The 22,050-nt window shown below is 54.2% G+C and overlaps 1 protein-coding gene across 2 annotated transcripts; it reads left to right on the forward strand.

Annotated features, from left to right (window-relative positions):
* The first annotated feature begins 150 nt into the window (after positions 1–150).
* On the forward strand, positions 151–19,788 carry NPHP4 (nephrocystin 4). Of its 2 annotated transcripts, none has more exons than XM_063417287.1 (29): positions 151–302; positions 545–759; positions 1,593–1,724; positions 3,473–3,645; positions 3,976–4,040; positions 4,317–4,472; positions 5,229–5,365; positions 6,050–6,216; positions 6,299–6,425; positions 7,829–8,002; positions 8,126–8,255; positions 10,438–10,484; positions 11,179–11,369; positions 11,473–11,664; positions 12,250–12,434; positions 12,681–12,841; positions 13,220–13,400; positions 14,255–14,371; positions 14,556–14,635; positions 14,791–15,011; positions 15,103–15,292; positions 15,445–15,528; positions 15,624–15,780; positions 16,067–16,152; positions 17,024–17,109; positions 17,191–17,362; positions 17,928–18,107; positions 18,904–19,047; positions 19,190–19,788. In XM_063417287.1, exons 2-29 carry the CDS (start codon positions 622–624, stop codon positions 19,328–19,330), a joined length of 4,014 nt encoding a protein of 1,337 aa, XP_063273357.1. In that variant the 5' UTR covers positions 151–302; positions 545–621; the 3' UTR covers positions 19,331–19,788. The 2 variants fall into 2 exon arrangements, with proteins under 2 accessions (XP_063273357.1, XP_063273358.1); XM_063417288.1 differs by having other exon boundaries at positions 14,794–15,011.
* The last annotated feature ends 2,262 nt before the right edge of the window (positions 19,789–22,050 follow it).

Genomic DNA, 22,050 nt, shown 5'->3' on the forward strand with positions numbered 1-22,050 from the left:
AGCGAGGACCCGCCCCTCGCGGTGCGGCACCATCGCCCTAGTAACCCGATGCTGAGGCGGGCGCGACCACCCACTCTGGAGGGGGGAGGCCGCCGCTGCCGTCGCCGCTTCTGTCCTGGCACCGCGTCCCGCGCCGGTGCGGGATCGCTCCGAAATCGTTTCGCTGCTGACTGTCTCTGCTTTCCGCCTGCGATGGGGCGCGGGAGATGGGAAGCGGGGCGGCGAGCCGTGACAGAGCGTCCATCCTCCCCCTCGGGCCGGCTCGCGGTTGGTTGGACCCGAGAAGATGGCGTCGGGGCGCGGTGAGTGAGCGGGGGGGCTGCGGGCGCTCAGTGATGGGGCCGTTTCCAGTCCCGCTCCCACGCACCAGGATCCCGTGGGCGGGTGGCCACGGGCCGGCCCTGCCCTGGCTGTACCCGTGTGCATCCCCAGGCGGGTGCGGGGCGGGCCGGGCGTGGGCAGCGGCCGTCCCCACCCACGTGTGGTTGTTGCGCGGGGCTGTGTGTGCTGACTGTGCGGGGTCCGTGTGGCTGTGTTCCCGCAGGCTGCGTGTCCCCTGCTCTTCCAGCCCCGCGTCCGCCATAGCTGGCGCCGGGAGGCAGCGGCGACCCCCGGGAGGCGATGGGCGAGTGGGACCGGGTGTTCCGGCAGCACCGGCCGCTGCCGCCGCACCCGCAGCGGGGCCGGGCCCGGCCCTCGCCCCGCTCCACCGCCTTCCGCTGCGTCCTCAAGTACCTGCACGGCGCTGCCCTCTCCCAGGTAGGGGCGGTCGGCTCTGCGAGGGGACCCCGGCGATGTCTTGCTGTTTCTGCTGAGTCTCACTATTCATAGAATCATGAAATAGTATGGGTTGTGAGAGACCTTACAGATCATCTCCTTCCACTCTCCTGCCGTGGACAGGGCTACCTTCCACTTGACCAGGTTGCCCTTTCCAGCCTGCTGGCTTTGAACACTTCCAGAGATGCAGCAGCCACAGCTTCTCTGGATGACCTGTGCCAATGCTTCACCACTCTAACAAGGAAGAATTTCTCCCTAAGATGAAACCTGAATTGCTCCTCTTTCAATTTAGCTTCCCCTCCTCCTTATTCTGTCACTTTCTGTGAATGTACAAAGTCACTCGTCAATTTTTTTCTAAGCCCCATTCAGCATTCCTGTGTGTGTGAGTCTGAGCTCCCAATAGTGACTTTTGGGAGGAACTGACTGGAAGTCTCTTGGAAGTACTAAGTTGTTTCAGTCCCTTGCCTCATTATCTGTAAATCTCAGTTACCATTTAATTAATTTTTAATTTAGTTTTTTTGTTAGTTTAGGTAAGTATATTTAAATTAAATTTTCTGGATAACACTTTAACACCAATTGCCTCTTTATTCTATGCTCAATGCTCAATTTTCCAACTTTTCCTTTGCTCTGTCAGCCCCTGGCTTGGAGGCAGGTTCTGCTGCAATGCATGAAGCTGTCTGTGGCCATGTGCCTGATTTGGGCATCCCTTAGGAAACGGGAATTACGTCTCTTTATCAAAATGTGTTCTGAGCTTTGGGGGTGCAGAGCTGGCCTGTCCCTGAGCGTCCCCAAAGCTGGTGCATTGTGCCTTGCAGGGAGCCGAGTACCAGCTGCGCCTGTCCCTTTTCGATGCCACCTACCACCACTTCTTTGGGAGGACATGGAGGAGCAGCTGGCGGGCTGCCAGGGCTGCCCCGCCGCGCTCGGCCAGGGCGACGTTCAATGAGGTGGGGGCTGCCAAGGGTCTGGGAAAACACAGACCTGAATCCTTTTCCATCCCAGCGCTTCTTGACCTTTTGCTTGGGATGCTGACACTGCCCATTTATTAAGCTTTTACTGTTTATTGTGGAAACTGGAGTGCTGGGTTTCCTCTGAGGCTGGTGCCACCGTGGGAGCAGTGATGTGTTGCCTGCCGTGTTTGGAGCTGGTGGCAGAGAGCAGTTTCCCCACAAGAGAGCAGCATTTCCCCACAAGTGGGAAGGAAGGGAAGGAGCAGCTGCCCACCCTCCTGCACAGTGCTTCTCTCTCCTTGTCTGGGATCTAAACTCTCCCAAAGCCATGCTTCCACCCGCCACTGTTACCAGCAAATCAGGGTGTCCCTTAATGGGAACATCCTGCTGCCCCGTAGCATGACCCGTGTTTTCCAATTCATAGCTCCTGTTTCCACCTCCTCAGTGCTGCACGTGAAGTGAAGCACAGCTCAGCCCCGTGCTCTTCCTTCCTTTACATCCTCAGTGTCATTGAGGGGCGTTGATGTGTGTGTTTCTCTCCCAAGTGTTTCAGTACTGTCCCACCTCAGCTTGTTTTGAAGAGGGATGGATTAAAACTAGGGCAGAGAGTGCTGCAGAGAGAGCTGAATGCTGGGAGGAGCTGCCTTTCCAAATACATTCCCAGCGTCTGCAGGCTTCCTGGGTGTTTGCCATGCGGTTGGGAGCGGTTGGCAGCAGTGTTGGGGGACTGTTTTGCAGCCTCTGTGGTGGTTGAATTGCATGGCCCATCCCTGCAGCTGCAGGGCTCGGGGTCTGACAGAGAAGGGGCAATCTGTATGTGAAGGGGGATCTTCCAGCTGCAGGAAAGTCAGCACCTCATTGTTAGGAACAGTTCAGGTGGAGCTGGAGTTGATTTGTGACAGGTGACAGAAGGAGGAAAGTGACTGCTGCTCTGCCTGTGTGTGCTGTGTGCTTGCTCCCCAGCCTCACCAGAGCATGAAGGCGTGAGGACAGAGGGAGCAGAGTCTGCTTTTGTGGTGGGTTTTGTCCTCAAGATCTAGGGGAGAGGAATGCAGTGACAGAAACTGCTGTGTGCATTTAGGAGAGGCCCTTGAGCTCAGAGGCACTGGATATCCCCTGCCAGGGCTCCCTGTGTCTTTGCAGGGTGAGCCTTGCTCTGCCACAGCAGTCAGGTTGTGAATCCAGCATCTTGCAATAAAAGCTAATGGAGTAACGATTTATGTCCCGGGGTTGACATGGGAATGTCTCTCTCTGTTATTCCTTCCTGACAGCCCATATTGCAGTAAATGTTTTCCTTGAAACACTGGAGTAATGAGTTTTTAATAGAGAGATTAAGCTAGCTTTAAATTCTGTTCTGGGGAGGTGACCTGTGTCCTGTCCCCTCCTGCCCTTAGGTCCAGGCTCCTCCCATGTCCCTCCCCACTGCAGGAAGGTTTTCAGCTCCTTTTTCCTGCTTGAATGCTGTAGATCTGGGATGCACTGATGCCCTACTCATTCAGGGTCTGCAGCCTGCAAGTTACTCTGGAAAACGGGTGTTGAGAACAAAAAAAAAAGATGATGCTTGAGACTTAAGGGCTGAGATTTTTGTAGCAGTGCCAGAAGTAATTTGCCATTAGCTTCCGTCTTGAAGTTTTAATGGATGTTCTGGTTGTGCCACTGAGTGTCCCAGCACAACAGGCATTGCTCTGTGTGCAGCTACCCCTGTCAGCTCTAAAATAGCCCATCTCTCTTCTTTCCTGTCCCAGGTCGTTTATTTCCACACCTCCTTGAACCATCCCGGCATTGCTGTTGTCGTGGAAGTGGTAGTGACATCTGGGAAAAGGGATGGGGGCTCTCAGCATCTTTCCTGCGGCTTTGGAATCATCCCCCTTTTCCACGGCGGATCAGAGGTGACAGACCCGGCCACAGAGGACAGAGCGTAGGTTCCCCTGCTGCTGTGTGACAGGTCACACTGGGAACTGAGGTGGCAACATGCACAGCTGCTTTGGGAGGGGTGGGGAAAGGTGGTTCTGGGGCTGCAGAAACAGAGCCAGCATGTAGAAACCTGGAATTCTTCACTCTGGGGAAGCAGTGATGGGTTTGGGAGGTATGCCTGTCCCTTCCCTAAGGGACAAGGCTTTTCCAGAGTGGGATTGGATGGGTTTTGCTGCTGAGCAGGGGCTTTGGGGAACATGGAGATGTAATGGAAGATGGAGATGTGCTTCAGGTTGGATTTACTGACTTCTACACATGTGCTCTTTGCTTTCAGGCTGAAGCTGTACCATGGGACACCACGGGCCCTACTGCACCCACGCTTCCAGAGCCCTGTGGAAAGTAAGCAGCAGCCAGGCATGGCATCTTGGTCCCTTCTTGGTGGCTTCTCTTACCCAAATGTGTGTTGTATGTGTGTGCTTGATGTGAGACGTGGTCTATGCCCTGGTACTGCTCAGTGGATGTGCCTTACTGCCAGCTGGGAATGGCCTGGCTGGGCAAACACAGGTTTTCTTTTGCTCCTAGCATGTCTATTCACAGATAATGTTTCATTCAGCATTGGGGCTGTGAAGCTGTCTCCCCAGCTTTGGTCATTTTGGGATGTTTTCTTTTCTTCAGAGAACAAATACATGACAGTGATGGAGAAGAGCCATCTACAGTATGCCCTTAAGTCCCATCAGCCCCTGGAGGCAATATTTCACCTCCTTCCTGAAAACATGCTCATATCTGGGATGCAGACTGTTCCTGGTTTGCTGCCAGCACATGGAGACACAGGTAAGGGCTCTTTCCCTTTCCCTCTGCCTGTGCTGCTCCTGCTTTAAGGCCGTGGGTCCCTAGGAGGCTGTGGGCAGGGCAGGCAGGGCAGGCAGGACAGTGGGATGGGATTTGTGGGAACACAGTGGTTTCTCTGCAGTGTCTCCCCTTGTCAGGAGCATTTCCCCTGTGTGGGGCCAGAGCCCTCATATTCAGAGCTCAGTCTAGAATCTGTCAAAATGGCTCGTTCAGTTCCCTGTCCGTTAATTGCTTTGTTCCTGGGAAGCTGCTAGGGATAAGTGATGGCTGGTTTAATTACAGTTGTTCAGCAGAATCTTGGAAAAAGCTTTTTCAGCTTGTTTAAACTACTCAGAAGTCGGTTCAGCATCGCTGGGGCCTGGCAGGTTTGAGGGGATGAGCTCTTGCCTGCTTGGCTTTTGTTAATCTCTCCCTATGGCACATTGCCCTTTGAGCTTCTGCAATTAAAATATGTGAGCTGAACATTCGGAGGGTAAAAAATTCCTCAGAGTTCTGCAGCTGAATTGTTCTTCAGCTTCCTGCCTGGAAAACTTACAGCATGCTGATGGCTTTGGCGTAGTAACTGCTAGTACTGAAGCTGAGCAATGTCTTGAAAGCTGCTGAGTCCCTGCAGGTGTTCAGGCCCGTGCTCAGAAGCTGAGTGGGCAGAGCCACTAGTGGCACTGCAGGGCACCCCAGAACAGCAGTGGTGGCTTTCTGTTTGCTTGGGAAACCTGTGGCCACCACCTTGTCTTTCAGATGACTGCTTGCAGAAGCCCCGGCTGATGAAGACGGTCACCTGCTATCTGGAGGGGCTTTTCATCCAGTTGTACCCTTCCCTGGAGGAGTTTGAGCAGGAACTGCTGGATTTATTGAACAGTGATCGTTTACTCCAGGTAAGTAGAGTGCTGTGAGGGTGGTGAAACCCTGGCTCAGGTTGCCCAGACAAACTGTGGCTGCCCCATCCCTTGGAAGCGTCCAAGGCCAGGTTGGACAGGACTTGGAGCAACCTGCTCTAGTAGAAGGTGTCCCATGGTAGGGGGTGGGACAAGATAATGCTTAAGGTCCCTTCCAACCCAACCATTCTGTGATTCCAGGATTCTAAGTACTGCCAATGTGGTTGGGGCAGGGGAAAGCACAATGCAGAGCAGCAATTCTAGTGTCTGGAATTAGGAGTGAGGTGAAAAGTGATATTCATATATTTGTTTCTCTTGGAGTCTCCAATATTTTTTTTGCTGTGGAAGCCTTTAGCTTGTTTCCTTGTTGGATTAGTATGTGGGCTTTGTTTTGAACATCCAGACACTCATAAGCAGAATTTGGGTTTGCTTTGCCCTGGGAAATGCAGAGGTGAGATGCAGTGTGTGTTGAGTCCATCTCTTTGGAGTGGCAGCCACCGGCCAGGTCCTTTCTTGCCAGATTTGCACATAACAAACTCTGCCATAAAGACAAAGGATTTTAATATCTATCATCTGCTGCGGGAATAGGCCCTGCTTTTTGAGTTTCTGAAGAGTTGCCTCAATTCTTCTGGCTGTGGTCAGCACAGGGAGTGCTGCCCAGGGTGGAAAACATTCCTGTCACAGGCTAACGCTGCGCCGGACGGTGAAGAGATGCTGGTTCGGGAGCGGCGGCTGCACGTTGGCGTCCACAACGGCCTGCGCTTCGTCCAGGCTCCGCAGGTCGCCGTGCTGGTGCCAGACATGGAACTGTCACCAAGTGGCTGCCAGAGGGTGCCTAGCTCTGGAGCCAGGTAAGGGGGAGCCCCTCTGCTGGCGGTGCTGCTTCCCTCCTGCCTCGGATGCCTCCCACAGCCACTTCTCCGTCCCGCACAGGGATGCAGGTCAAGCCCTAGTGCTGAGGAGCCGCATCCAGCTGAGTGAAATGGTTCCTCACCCGGCGTTCAGGGTCTGCTTCCAGCTGGAATATGTCTTCTACAGCACAGGGAGAGCTGGTGGGAAGGTAGGCTGAGAGTGTGCACGCCTTGTCTCTGTGCTTGTGAAAGAACAGGGATCCCTTCTGGAGGAGTGAGCCCTGCTGAGGAACTCCTTCCTCTGCCCCTCTTTCACCATCCTGCTCCTCCAAGTTGCAGTAGCTCCTTGTTGCACGGCTGTGCTGTGTGATGCAGGGCCCTGCAAAGTGTGCAGGTGCCTTCCACAGCACTGCACAAACCAACCTGCAGGGCTTGGTGAATTATTTTAATTACATGTGGTTGCATTTCTCCACTGTTTATATGTAGATGGAGAAACGTAGCCTGCAGCATTCTCGTAATGTTCTGGCAAGCTAATTTGGAAAATTTCAGCTTTTTTTGTAATATCAAAACAGCTTTTCTTTAGAATATGGCATTTATGCTGAAAAAAGGTTAACCCATCTCTCTCCTTTTTTTTTGTTTTCGCCCTGAATGCTGAGGTTTTTCTGGGGACTTCAGCCTGATGTTCTCAAACTGTAAAGGCAGGAGAAATCTCTGGGGGTGGTCTCTGCAGTCAGTGTACTCTCACCTACTTACTGATTGTTTACTCACATCTTAGCTGAACCTTTCTGCAGGTTAAACCCAGCTCAATGAGTACTGTGTATCCCCTCCAGAGGCATTGTGCTGTTGGAGCCATCAGCTCCTGGATGGCTGAATTGATGGCCAAGCATTTGTTAGGAGGCTTTAATCATCCCGCTAAGATGTTCATTGAAAATGTAGCAAATGTCTCTTGTTAAGCTGTCCAGAGCCAAAGTAGGGGAAATGGGCATTTCCCACTCCAATCCCACAGGATGCATGTGCCAGACCAGAGGGATTTGTACTGAGAAGGGAGACACTGAGCTGTGCTGTTGGAAAGCTGAAGCCCAAGGTCCCAGGGAGATTTGGGGTTCCAGAGGCAGATCTGTTTGGCTCTTTGGGCAGCTGTCTGGGGCAGCAGTGGAGCCAGCCCCCGTGGTGCAACCCTGGGGCAGAGTGGTTAATCCCAAAGCTGCTTGCAAAGCTGATCACCTTGTCCTTGTCCTCGGTGCCATAATTAGATGTGAGGGGGATGGTGGGTGCTGGCAGAGCCCTCTCGTGTTTCTGTGCCTCTCCTTTGGTTTGAGGGAGGCTGTGGATGCACTAGGTAAGTAGAAACCTTTCCCCTCTGCCAGGGATGGGGGTCTAACACATATCCCTTCGTGCAGCTGCTTGAGGGAGGGGTTACAGAGGCATAAGGTCCTGGAAGGTGAAATGTCTCCAGAACGGGATGAAGAGCAGTGGCTTCTGTGATGCCAGAGCCAGGTGTAAGGAGGCACGGTGGGACATGAGAGCCAGTGCTTGTCTGGCAGCACCCATTCCTGGGTCCTGGCAGTGAGGTGGGGCTGCCTGGTGCTCACTGTGCTCCCCAACCCCCCAGGCTGTGCCCAGCAGTGCCCGCGGTGAGGCGGCCGACATGCGCTCGGTGCGCTGGGCTGTCTGGAGCCCCGTCCTGGGCCCCGGTGACACCGATGTGGTCCTGCCCCTGCGTGGTGGTGCCTGCCGTGGCCCCTGCCAAACCTTGGTCTACCGGACCCCGTCGAGCTCCCGGCAGGTAAGGGTGTGCTGGCCCCTGGCAATTTTGCCTCCGGCGCCAGGGCCAGGCGACTGCTGCCAGAGGCACGAGGGAGGCTGCGTGTAACGCACTGTCTGAAAGCATTTTCGTTGCCAACTTCAGGGGAAGCACGTGGAGTCTGGGACTGTCCAATTCCATGTTTCCACTGATTCGGAAGAACATCTTGTAACTGCTGCGGAGATCCTATGTAAAGACAGGGACGAGTCGAAGCAGCCTCCTACGCCATCGCTGAGTGAGTGTTTTCCAGATCGCTGACATTTAAAATATAGACTGTGGCACTGGTGTCTGCTCGGGAGAGAAAACAAGACTTCAGTGAGTTTCAGCGAGCTAGTTATGAATTACTGGAGTGAAGCAAGTTTTTGTCAAGTTGAATTCAGCTCTTACTTTTTAACTTGCAAAATTCCCGTGTGATAGTATTGCTGAACCATGTGCAAAATTCACAGGGATTGCCAGCACTGCCCCAGCCTGCTCCCATTCCAGGTCACTTGGTGCAGTGGCCACACCAGCAGCACATTCTTGCTGCAGGTACTGCTGCTCCTGTCTCTGGACTCAGAGTATCTCCAGGCACGGGGACAAGAGAAATATCAGTCATAGACTGGGGAAAAGTAATCTGATTGTGCCACCACTGAGAGAGTGTGACAGCAGTCCGGGTTGGGTTGATGTGTGCAGGATGTGCTGGTTCCTAGCTGGGGAAGAGCAGGCAGCATCTGTGATGTACACAGGTGCATCTGTCTGTAGTTTGGGGGGCCCTGTGGCTGGGGTTCCAGCACCCCTCTGCTCTATTGGAGATGGAAGGAAAAGTGATGTTGGCTTGTGTTTGGGCATGAGGTTGTGTCCATGCACTGTGCTCCTAAAAATCCTCTTTGGCTTGTTTCTCTCTCATCCCCCTTTTGTGATTGCTGGGAAGCAAACTCCCCTTTCTTTGCAGTGCTGCACCTGCTGGGGTCCCAGCTGTGTCTCGGGGTGATGCTTTGGACACCAGGCAGTGTTTCAGTGTGTGTCATATCTCCCCAGCTCTCTGATGAGCCACTTGGTCCCAGCCCACGGGCCAGGCAGTGCCCTTTACGTTGGGTTGCTGTTCCAGTGCTGTGGTGCCTTCCACAAGATGGCAGTGGCACCATGGTTTTTGCTGTGATAAATCCTGTGTTACTGCTGGCGAGGAGCCAGGATTGCTGCAGGGAGGGGCTTTGGAGAGGAAAGCTTTAGGGGGAGATGAAGGGGTCTGGTGATGTCGGGGTATGTGGGGTTCATCTCCCTGCAGCACAGGCTGTATCATGACTGGTGCTGCTTGAAAAGCTTTTCCTGGTGCCTTTCAGCTGGAGGTGGCTGGGGTGCTGATGGAGTTGTGTGGTGAGGGAAGAGGGAAGCAAGTGCTGACACTGAGCTTCCAACCTGGTGCTGGTCTGGAGCGCTCCATCTTGGGGGAGTGTGCTGGGCTGTGGGCTGTGTCCCTGGTTAGGGGAGATCCCCGTCAAGGTGATTTTCAGGGACAAACTCCCTGGCATTTCCCAGCTCCAGGGGTCTTATGACACCAGGGAGATCTTGCAAGTGCAGCGGTGGTCCCAGAGCTGTGCCCCTCTAGCCTGTATCCCAAGGTGCTGAAGAGACTATTGGGTTAACTTTTTGTAGAGCTCTGTTGAGAAATGTGCTGCTGCCTGGCCCAGGGGAGGCCAAGAGCTTCTTCTGTCAGCTCAGATGCTGGTGTTGCTGCTGTATCTGTCCATCAGCCAGAGCCATCCTAACTGGAAGGAAACAATACTTTAGGCACGAGGGAAACAGGGTGATTTCCTTTACACAGCAGCCAGCATGGAAATAGCTGGGATTTATGTGGTGGGGGAAAGCAAATTAAGGTCTCAGCATCACATGGATGCAGAGATGGAACATCTGTGGCCCTGCTCTGCCGCGAAGGACCCGCGGCTCCGCGGCGCAGCGAGCTCAGCTGTGCCGGCGCGAGAGAGCAGCCGAATATAAACACGATAAAGCTCCCACCGTTTCGGGGCACAAATGCTCGAGCAGATGAAGGGAGTGACAAAAAATAACAGAGGAGCGATGAAAACCTTAAGTATCCTAAAACTTTCACGTCTCATTAAGCATCCCACTTAGGCAGCACCGCGTGGCCGTGGGGCACCGCGGCGCTGTCAGGGGATGCTGTTTGTGGCAGAGTTAGGCTGATTCACGGCAAAATAAAGGATGGATCTGGAGATGTGCTGTGTTAACCCCCAAGCAGTAATCTTATTGGGAAATAAGTCAAAGGAAGTGTTTGGGTGATGGTAAGCTGCTGCACTGTGCTGTCTTTGCCCCTAAAATTGAAAAGGGCTGTGGGAGGACAGGGTGGGTCTGGTGGCAGTGGGTGCAGCTGCAGTTATGGGGCCTGAGGGTGATGGCTCCTCTATGCCATCTCTCCCTCTCCACAGGAGTGCCAACCCCACGGCGTGTGCCAGTCTCCCCACAGGGACCAGGGGTAAGTGCCACATGCACCAGTGGATGTGGGTGGTGGGCAGCAGCATTCTCCAGGGGATGGCCCACATGTAGGATGTGCTTCTGGGCCCATTCCCTGCCTGTTTTCCTGTCTGCTGCAGCCAAGAGGCACCAAGTGTCCTCAAATCCACCTCCTCCAGGCAGCAAACCAGCTCCTGCCTGTGATGTGCTGGGAGAGGTTCCCTGTGCTCTTTTCACACCCCAGGAGTGAGGGCAGCTCTGGTTTTTGACAGCCCAGATTTGCTGGGTGCTGTTGTCCCTGGTATGTGCTGACAGTGACACACCGTTTGTTCGTGCAGAGCTCCCAGGATTTAAGGAGAGCTGTGAATACTGAGAGCCCTCTTTATGCTGTTTTATATCTTGATGCAGGAATCAATGCACGCAAATATTTTTGATGAAATGAAATGCCTCATAAGGCTGCATTAAGCAGTTTGATCTTCCTGCTGCATGTGCTCATCTCTCCTCTTGCCAGAGAGCGAGCAGCAGGGAAATGGCAGCGGAGACGCAAACCCTTGTGTGCCCGAGTTGTACCACTTCTTGTGGAGTGACAACACTGGGGCACTTGGTGGCCGAGCTCCTTTAGCACAGAGGGGGCCTGCTGGCTCAGCTTGCCACAGGGCTGCCTCAGGGTGCTGCCTTGGGGCTGTGGGTGCTCACACTTGCCACTCTCTCACCAGCTGTCGGTGTCCCAGCTTGTGGCCTCGCCACAGGGCAAAGGCCACACCCTGCAGCAGGATGGGGGCATCACCCACCTGGAGGCCAACCTGGGCTCGCCGGACGCAGAGCCCTGTGCCAACGACCAGCTGCGGGCGCTGCCCTTCACCCCGCTGCAGCTGCCCATGGCTGCTGTGGGGCTGCAGGCATGCAGGTGATGCTCAGCTGCCCTTCCCCAGGCTCCTGTGGCCTCATCACCTGGCCTGCCAGGGCCCCCGTGGCCCCTTTTGTGGAGCTCACCCCTATTCCTCCATCAGTTCCCACGTGTCCCTGTCCCGTGGCGCGCTGGCGCGCCTGCACGCTGCCGGCTTCCCGGACATCCTGGACCGCAACCGGGAGCCAGTGGAGATCTCAGAGCCAGTGGAGCTGGGCAGTTTCAACCTGCGGCTGGAGGAAGCTGACCCTCTGCAAGGCAATGAAATAGTCCTGCAGTTCCTGGCGTTTGGCAGGTGGGATGGCAGCTCGTGGTCTTGTGTGGGCAGATCCCAAAGGCCTCCTGGACAGAGTCCTTTCCAAATTCCCCCAATTCTCTTCCCTGCTTGGGCAGATGTCCTTGCAGAGGTGCTGCTTCTTTTGGCACCTGCTTTTGTCCTTCCTGAGTACCTTTAAGTCATAATCCAGTTTTTTTAAATTGGATCCATGAGCCACAATGTGATGTCAGAGCTCATTAATGCAGGGTTTCTCCAGAAATGCAAATGAAGTTGGGAAAGTTGGCACCCAAGGGGTGGCTTTGGCTGGATGAGGCCCCGCTTCTGTTTTTTCCGTGGCTGGCAGTGTGCTGTGGGAAGGTAACATGCTGCCTTTGCTGGGCGCCTCCATCGCAGCATATGGCAGGAGACAGCTGGAATTACAAAGCTTTTTGGAAAGTTAAGGCAAACCGTATGGCCGCTGTCTTCAGGAAAGTCCAAATACTTGTGGTGCTGCCAATCTTCTCATGTTCTTCTGCCTCTTGGCACGTGCCAAATGCACGAGGAGCTCATGACAGAGTGGCAGCGCCGTGCCAAAAGTAACCCAAAGCCCTCTCTCTCCTCAAGGGATGCTCAGGGCAGCGTGGAGGGGCCGGAGCCAAGGACTGTCTTCCTCACCTTCCAGTTCTACCGTTTCCCACCGGTCACCACGCCCCGGCTGCAGCTGGTCAGCACAGATGGGGGCCTGGCCACCGGGCTGGCCGTGCCAGCACAGCTCCTTGTCCGTGTCAACGAGGATGAGACCCTAACCAGTAAGCTCTGGTTTTAGCATCCGTGTGTGGCTGCCCCTGTTTTGTTGGGTGGATGAGGGCTTGCCTCTGGCCCAAGGGACGGGCTGGTGTCTGTTAACAGCAAATGTCTGCTGGTTTGTACATCATGAAGAACATTCAAAACATCCAGTGCTTGAAGTAGAACACAGAGTGTCAGTTGCATGAGGTGCACATTGAGGCTTCCCACCAAGCCAAGTGCTATGTCTGTGACAGTGTGGTGTCTTGCAGGACCGCCAGGCTTGCAGCTGAAGTACATGGTGGATCCAGATTTCCTGCGGCCCGGGGAGCACCGCTGGTTCCTGCGGTACCTGGCTGAGCACAGCCTACAGATTGATGTCTGGGATGGAGACTCCCTGCTCCATGTTGGGTCTGCTGCCATTAAACTGGAGGTATTAGATAGATTGAAGGTCTTTTCCCATGGCTGGTAATGATGAAGGGCCCCCTGCCTGTGTGGAGTGCTAGGGAAGAGCCCAGCTCTCCCTTTGGTCCTGTATTGAGATGCTGTTACATTGTCCTTGTGTCTTCAGTAATCCCTCTGTGTAATAGAGTCTGGTGTCAGCTTGACAAGCCCCTTATCACAGGATTTGTTATCTTTTCCTCCAAAGTGATGACAAAGCATTAACTTTCTTCGCCTTTCCCTGGAACTCTGGCAGTATTCTAGCACTAAGCCCTGCAGAGGCAGGACATCCAGTGCCATTCATACCCAGACTCCTTGACCCCTCCGGACCAGACTCCCCAGTAACTCGTTGTCTGTCCTTTGTCCCCAGCCCCTGCTGCGCCAGGGCCGGACGGCCGTCAGGACCTACCACGAGCTGGAGGTGGCCACCACCGAGTACGAGCCGGACGGGGCGGTGGTGGCCCGGGAGGCTCTGCGGCACGGCGCCCTGCGGCCCCTCGGCGTCCGCGTGGCTGTGAGGGGCCGCCTCCACCTCTGCCTGGCCAATGTTGGTGAGAATCCACTCCTCATGCAGCCCAAAGGCTTGGGTGGGGCACGCAGCATGTGCAGAGCTGTACCTGAGTGAGACCCAGGCTGGCAGGGGCGTCATCCTTGCCAGAACCTGCTGGCTGCTTTTATTTTATGTATTTAATTCTGTGTCCTATAAATGTGCAGTGACTCCAGGTTTTAAAATCTTATCTTCAGAGGAGAGATTAGCTCCATATAAGATATCTTAAATCGTCATTTCCATACTTTGCCTGCAAAGGGCCGATAAGCTCCTGGGAAAGAGAATCTGAGATCCACAACCCAGGGAGTGGTTTAACTTGCACCCCAACAAAGAAGAGGGAGGGAGGGAAGAAGTAGAGCTGCTGTGCCAGGGCAGCAGCCACCCTTTGATTGGTGTTTTTCCCATCTTCTTTTTATAAAAAAATTCAAAATACTGTTAGAAACAGGATGGCAAAGCTTGGTATCCTTTCCTGAAGGATGGGGATGGGATGTGTAGGCTTGGCAAATACCTGGTGGGTTTAGAGCCTGGTGTGGCTCCACTTGGCTTTGTGGGAGTGGGGAGATGCAGCAGCACGTGGCCATGCTGGGGGAGGCAGAACACAGAAATTAAAGCAGGACCTGGTAATGGGCTGAGGATGGTGTGTGCTCTCAGTGCTGCTCCATCCCTGGGCAAGTGACTGTGTGATAGAACTGGCTTCAGAGAGCATGTGGGGTTCTTAGGGCATCATTGGTTTCCAGATATTGCCTTCTGCTTGTGTAAATTGGCTGAACAGAGCTGCAGGCAGGTAAAAATTGGCAGTAGATTTTATAACAATGAAAATGGATGGTCTCCACTTACTCCTGTCTCTGCTTGTGGAAGGTCACCCATCTGAGGAGACCCCAGGGCAGCTGGCATCCCACTCCCACATTGTCACGGCACCAGACAGCACTGTCACCACCCCAGGTGGCAGCTGGTGCTCCCTGAACACTCCTGGTGGTGAGTCCTGTTGGGGCCTGGCCTGTCCCCCCGTGGGTTGATGTGGGCAGGGTCTCTGCTGCTGCAGTGCCAGCTGTGGGTCAGCTGCCCCCTCTGGTGCTCCCCTTTCCAGTCCTGCAGTATTGTGGGGGTGGCTGCAGTATCTGGGGGATCCTTTTGGTGCCACGGTGGTCTCACCTCACAGGTGGGAGGACGGCGTGGGCACGGAGGCTGGTGGATGTGGACAACGAGCTTGAGGCTGCACTGCGCAATCGCCGGCCAGAAGTGAGCCTGGCCCCCAGGTCACCCTCAGGGAGGCCATGCCCACCCACTGGGTGCAGCACACGGTGGTGGTGTGGCTGCACGAGGGTGCTGGTGGCAGGAGGGCAGGGGGCCAGCCCCCTGTGGTGTCTCTGGGCTTATGATCCCTTCCCTCCCAGCAGGGCTGGCCAAAGCAGCGTGCCTGGGACCTGCAGGTCATCGATGCCTACCGGGATCACATCAAGGAAGAGAGCATCTACCAGAGGCTCAGCCAGGCCATCACAGCCACCCGCACTGTCCACGCTGTGCTGGGGACAGCTGAGTTCTTCGAGTTCGCCCTGAAGAACCCGTACGGAGTCCAGCACACCGTGACCATCGAGGTCGACCACCCTGAGCTCAGGTGGGGGCTCCCCTCTGTGCGTGGGGAGATGCCAGGGTGGTACCAGCTGCCTCCCAGTCCTCACCAGCACCTCTGCTGCTCACTGCCCCAGTGTCATACTGGACCCGAGGGAGTGGCGCCACTTCAAGGAGCTGACCAAGAGCGTTACACCGGTGGAGGAGGATATGTTCCATCTCCGCGATGACCTCAAGCCTCAGGTCTACCTGCGCCCCAGTGAGACTGTCCACATCCCCTTCAAATACCAGACCTTCTCTGCAGACCCTGCTGTGGTTGCAGCACAGGTAGGCACGGGCCCCTGTTTTGAGGTGTTTCCAGTAGGAAGTGTTCCCCTCGGCTGTGTTTGCCAACGCAGAGCTGGCTGGAACAGCCTTGGGGAGCAGCAGCAGCCTCAGTGATGCTGCACCCTGAGGGAATTCACTTTTTCACCCTGCAGGGGCCAGCTGGGCTAGGCACTGGTGCCAGTGGGAACACTCACTCCCTTGAGAAGAGCGGGGCCAAGCAGACAAAGCTTGTCCAGGTTAGAGAGCCAGGTGAAACACTGCTTGAGGGGCTGTGTGGGAGGAGCAGAATCACTGGAAAACCCCATCCCTCTCCTGCTGGCCCCCGGGACAGGTCTCCTTCCAGGTGAGCGGGGGGAAGCCCATTGCACTCCTGCGGGTGAAGGTGGAGCCGCAGCCCCATGTGGTGGACCAGACCTTCCGCTTCTACCACCCAGAGCTCACCTTCCTGAAGAAAACCATTCGGCTGCCTCCCTGGCACACCCTCCCTGGTGAGTCCGTGGCGTGTCTTCCCTGCTAGTCATCACCCATAGTTTGTGGAGCCTTTCTGGAGGCACAGCAACATCCAGGTAGCACATTAGTGATTCCTCACCCCTGGGCTCCTCACATGCTCTCCATCCATCTTTCTGTGTTAACTTCAACCCCAATTCCCTACACCTGCACACCTGTGTGGTTTGCTGGTAGTCTAGTGTGAGGGGTTCTGTGTGCAGCTGCGTAGGACACAGGGGAGAGGCAGAGGAAAAGCTGAAGGTGATTTCCTTGGTCACTTGTCCACAGGCACGCCAGTGGGGGTGCCAGGCGGGCAGCCTGAGATGTTTGTTCGCTGCAGCGACCCCGACATCATTTGTGAAACCAAATCCTTGGTATGTCACACTTTGGCATCGCTGTTCCTCGTGTCCTTCTCCTGCAGATTGTTTGGGTTGGCAGAGGGCTGCCAGTGTGGGTGCAACCACAGAGCATCTTCGTGTACCAGCTCGTGGCAGTGACACAGTGGCAGCGATGAAGCTGGAATTGCTTTGTATTCCCAATTAAAAGGAGCTGCATTGTTTTGGCGGGGGAGGCTGAGCTTTGCCCCTTATCGCATCATGCAGCAGCCTGTGCTCGCTTGTTCTTTTGAGCAAGTACCAGATGATTCAGGCTCTGGGGAAAAGCAGCCTTTTGTTGGGCTGGGATAGACCTTTCTGCTGCTCGGGATATCCACAGCAGCTCGTGGTGGGACAGTGTGTCCTTGGGGTGCACAGCAAAGCCTGTCCCTGCTGAAGGATGCTGGGGAAATGGGGCAGCTCCATGCCCAGCCCTGCACCATCCCACTCCCCTCCCCAAGCAGGAGGCTCTCCCAGGCTGGCTCCACAGCAGGAAGGGGTGGAAGGGAAAAATAAACTTGGGCATGTCCATGCAAATGGTGACGAGGGATAGTTGCTAATTGCTGTTGCAGAAATGCGTTAGGATGGTAATTGGATTAGGGCTTGTTAGAAAACTTGCGGAAAATTTGCCAAAATTTGATTACAGATACAGACCTGGAATGTGATAGTCATTTGTATCCTCTATTGTAATTAAAAATACTGGGAGAGCTCAGCCAAGCTGTATAATAACTTAATAACGTAGTTTAACGAGGTACCGAAAGCATCTGCTTTCGTAAGGGAGTTGGTGGTAGTTCCCACATTAATGGGAAGACACCCCTGGGGTCCTCATTAGCTGGTCAACTGCTGGGACAATGCTCTGTGGTCTATGCAGGGGCCTGGTGAGCCACAGGACATCTTCCTCAAAGTAGCCGGAGGACCAAGCCCGCAGATCAAAAAGTTCTTTGTTGCTATTTATACGTAAGTAGGAGGACCCCAAAAGGGTGGGCAACATTGACTCCCATGGCGTGTGGCGAGCCCTATCTGTCTGTCCATGCACAGGGACGCCTGGCTGGCAGCACCTGTCCAGATCTGGCAGTTCTACCTGCACTCGCTGCAGCGCCTGGACGTCGCCTGCACGGCCGGGCAGCTCACCCGCCTCTCCCTGCTGCTGCGTGGCACCGCAGCCCCACGGAGGGTGCGGGCCTTCACCTCCCACCCCCAGGAGCTGCAGGTAACCCCCGTGGTCGGCTGGGGGCTGGCTGGCCTGGGTCAGCCCAGAGAAACCCCCTCTGGAAAGCAAAAAAGGCAACCCACGCGGAACTGTGAACAACTGAGAGCCGTAACGCATTTGTGATAATTATCTTTTGATTAGAGCTGTCATGTGTAGGATCATTGGCGCGAAACCCCGGAGGGCAAATTATCTGCGTTAATGAGACTGTCTGAAGATTCACAATTTCTTTAGAATTCGTTCGTCCGTAATTGGAAATGTGAATAATAAAAGGCAGAAAAACTCCATTGCTGTCCTGTAAAGGAAAGGCAAAAGCTCCCCAGGCAAAGCCTGTGTGGGGGAACCCCTGGGCTGGGGAGGCCCTGGGTGTTCCCAAGTGGCTCTTGTCCTTCCTGACATGAGTTAGTCCCTGAGTATTCCTCGGGCTGGGAGGTATGGGATTCAATAGTGGTGGAATAGGGGTACAGGTTTTTAAGAGCAATTGGGTCTAATTGATGCTCCAAGCTGGACTTTTCAGGGCTGTGATCAGCCATTGTGGGTGGCTGTACCTCCAGGTGTTGTTCCACAGGTGGATCCAAACGGTGCCTTCCTCCTCCCTGCCAATGGCATTCAGGACCTGAACATCGGCGTGAGGCCACGGCGGGCTGGCAGCAAGTTCATCTACCTCAACCTGGTGGATGTGGAGTCCCACCAGCTGGTGTCCTCCTGGCTGCTCTGCCTGTCTTGCAGGCAGCCTCTCATCTCCAAGGTATGGCAGCTCTCGGCACTGTGAAATGTGGAGATGGCGCCGGATCAGTGGTCGCGGTTCAGCCAATAACCTGGGGCTGTCTCCTGCTTCTTCCTCCCTTTCCATCTGTGTTTTTTTTTGGCACTTGCCATCATAAACACACATTTAGCCCTTGGGGTACTTGAGTAATCTCACAGAAGCCCCTGGTAAAATGTCTTTTAGGCTGTTTTGGAGGCAGCCCCACGCTGAGGAGCGGCAGCTCGGAAGTATTCCCAGTTGTGAAATTAGAGCTGCAGCATGCTGCTTTCGATTAGCGCTGTGCTGGCAGAGGCTTGCCTCAAAGACAGAAAATTAGATTTCCTGGCTAATGTGTTCCTTCTAAAAATGTTTTCCTGAACCCCTCGGTACTGGGAAAGGTTCAGATTGGCATTTACAGCGATGCCCCATTGTCCTGCCACATGCTGCTTGTGCTGTGGGTTGTTAAGAGAATCAGAGTAGTTGGGTCTGGAAGGGGCTGTTAAGGGTCATCAAGTCCATCTAGTTATCTGAACACCACAGCTTGTCCTGGGAATGAGAAGGGGCTGGCTAGTCTCCTCTGCTCTTCCAGCCCTTTGTTCTTTGCACTTGTAATTAATTATTGCTGCTTTTGATCAAAGGTGGGTTCTTTCTGCTAGCTGGCAGAGCGGATGTGAGGTGTGGGAGAGGAGGGCAGAGTGTGGGAGGCAATTCTCTGCGGTGGGTCTGGGGGAGTGCCCGTTGTTGCTGCTGCCACGCTGCCTTCTGTGCCGCCTTTCCACGGCCCCTGCTTGCCCCACAGGCCTTTGAGATCTCTCTGCCTGCGGGAGGTGGGAAAGGCTGCAACAAGCGCATCACCTACACCAACCCCTACCCCTCGCCCCGGCTCTACTTCCTATGCACCAACCGGCCCGACCTGCTGCAGTTCAGGGAGGACTCCTTCGAGGTACGTCCTGCTGCCAGCATCACCCCTCATCTGGCCAGACCAGGCGGTGCTGGGTGGGTGCTGGCTGTGAAACCAGGGGAAGGTGAGCACATGAAGTGGCCTGGCCAGTTCCTACTGCCTGCTCTGGCCCTCTCTCCTGCAGGTGGCCGGAGGGGAGGTGTACACCATCGGCCTGCGCTTCGCCCCGAGCCAGAGTGTGGGTGAGGAGGAGATCCTGATTCACATCAATGACCACGAGGACAAGAACGAGGAGACTTTCTGTGTGAAGGTCTTGTACCAGTGAGGCCGCTTGCCTGTCAATGCAAAGCTGCAGGTTCCTGTGCCCAGCAGCTTCATCAGCACTGCCGTGGGGGTGCCTGTGTCCATCTGAGGGTGGTCCTGACTGCCATCCCCTGGCTGTCACCTTGCCAGGCTGGGGAGTGTCTCTGTCACCAGGATCCCTGGGCATTGCTGTGAGTGCTGGTGCTGCCACACGGCTCCATCCTTACAAATTGAGATGAGTGGATGTGTTTGTTACGGCGCTCTGAGACTGCGGGATTGGTATTTCTGTTAAGTGTGATGATATTTTAGGCACTTTGAATCTTTTTTTAACTTAAAAAGTTTGCAGATTTGATTCTGCGGAATATTTTTAAAGTATTTTATATTCAACGGTGAGTTTTGTACACACTAAGGCAGTTTTATGGGATTTTTGATACTTTTTACTCATCCTTGATCCATAAAAATTGCTGTGCAAAACTGTCAGAGTGTGGCAGCATTTTCTTCCTGGGGAGGTGGAAATCCTCAGCATCCCTGTTCTGTAGAGATGAGTCCTGGAGGTCCCCTGTGTCACCTCCATCCCCTGGAGCATCCTGGGGTCAGGGCAGGGACCCTAAATGGGGCTGGGAGGGTAGGGCAGCCCACCAGCTCTGCTGCCTCACTCTCTACAGGCCTGAGGCTGGTGAATTAGTGGCCCCGATAAAGTCGGGTGCCGAGTTCCTCTGCCTCCCTCGCACTGATGGGAAATGACAGCTCATATTTTAGAAATGATTATACTGTCTGCAGCACAGAGAGGCCCCGAAGTTGGGTTATTAAAGTAGATTAGCTGAATAATTTTTATTACATTTTCACACAACGATATGTCTTGAGGCTTATGAATGAGCTGGTGCTGTACCTGCAGCACAGGGAGCTCGAGTGGTGAATGATGTGCCAGCATTCAGGGGATGCCAGCACAGGGACTCGGGCTGAGCTGGTGCTTGAATGGTGCTGCCTGCTCCCCTGCAGCACACGTCTGTGGTCCAAAACCTACAGAACTGTCATTAAGAAAAGTTGCTAAAACTTTCCCCGTAGGAAATGCAAATACCTTGTGTCCCAGCTGCTTGGCATTATGGCCATGGCCCTTGGAATTGCTGCTGCGGCCGCCTCTCAAACTCAAGGCAAGTGTGGGGCAGCTTCCTGGGTTCTCACTTGTTAATGAAGTCATCCCTGCTAATGACAATGAACTCAAGCACTCGTGCCTGGCATGCAACTTGGTGTGCTCTTCCCATTTGCATTCATGTCAGGAAGGAAACTGGATTCCAGTAATGACAGAATTAATTCACCCTAAAAATTTCGGTTTGTGTCTCATCACAGAGGTGTGCAGGGAGGGGAAGGATTGAAAAACCCTTTCCATGGGTTCAGTAATTCTTGGGGGTGTTATCCCTCTTGGAGCACATGCAGATGAGGCCTTCTGGGGACTGGAGTGTCACTGCCTTGGCAAAGGCATTGCTGGAATGGCAACAGAGGAATAAGCAGAGCAGGGAGAATAAGGAGCTAGGGAGGGGGAACTAAAAAATGGCAACTAGTAATGAGAGAATAAGGTAAAAAAAAAGAAAAACCAACATAGGAGCTGTGGGCAAAGCTCCTGGAGAAGGTGAAGGCCCTTGGGAAACCAGCTCTCAGGATGCCCGGGCCTCAGCAGGGTTTGCCGTCAGCCCAAACTTTTAAACCCAGCTTGTTTTCCCCATTATGAGGAGGAAATTGTGACTGCCTGAGAACCCTCTAATTAAACAAAGCCTCACCATAATATTTGCTGGGAGCTCGCCAGCCCTGTAATATGACATTACCGGGCATCTTTATTAGCTGAAATGAGTATTTAGTGCCTCTGCCAAACCGAAAGCTGATTGAGGCTCATGGAAGCAGCACGGCAGCATCCTGCAAAGGCTCCTGCAACCTGCTGGTGAGGCAGCATCACGCTGGGGGGCTTTCCACTGAGACAAACCCTTCCTTGGTTATTTCCATGTCACCCAAATCCAGCCCAGCAGCCCCAGTGTGGGAGTTTGGGAGGTTTATTCCCTGTTTCTCCCACTTGTCTCTCTGAAAGCGCGTTACCGACTTGATAAAACCTGATTTAATGGTTACAAAACCCAGAGATAAAGCTGCTCTTAATGGATTTCTTTAAGATCTAGGCTGTCAAATATGAGGCTCAGAATCCTTTCTACAGTGAGAGCGACTATATTAAGTGCACTCAATCACACCCAGGCGAAGGTTCCCTAAGTGAGACTCTGGCTGGAGGAAATGCATTTTATTAGTGTCTCGGGGGAAAGGAGTCTGGCAGGAGGGATGAGGAGCCTCCGAGCTGCAGTGGCTGTGCTCCTGTTCAGCTGCAATGGATGGGATGTGAAAGACTTTGCAAAGCACGTCTGCACTCCCTGGCTGGTCCTGCAGGGAGGAGGGTAATGGGTGCTGTGGTGACATTGCAGGAGCTGGCCTGGGGGAGAGGAACCCCCAGGGAAGGATGCTCACCTGGGGATGGTGCTCACAAAACACACCTTAAAATCCATCCTATGGAGCTCAGCTCCTGCAGGGTCTGATGGAGAGTGGGGCAGCCAAGGGGGTGGTGCTCAAAGGCTTTTGGGGATGTCAGATGGGACTCACCCCAGCCAAAGGGAGGGGTGAAGGAGAGGGGCCTTGGCAGCCCTGGGCAGACCAAAGCTTAAAACACAGATTAGTTTTTCATAACAATTCACTGCTCCATAATGAGAAATT

This window comes from Prinia subflava, chromosome 21 (genome assembly GCF_021018805.1).
Source record: "Prinia subflava isolate CZ2003 ecotype Zambia chromosome 21, Cam_Psub_1.2, whole genome shotgun sequence".
NCBI lineage: Eukaryota > Metazoa > Chordata > Aves > Passeriformes > Cisticolidae > Prinia > Prinia subflava.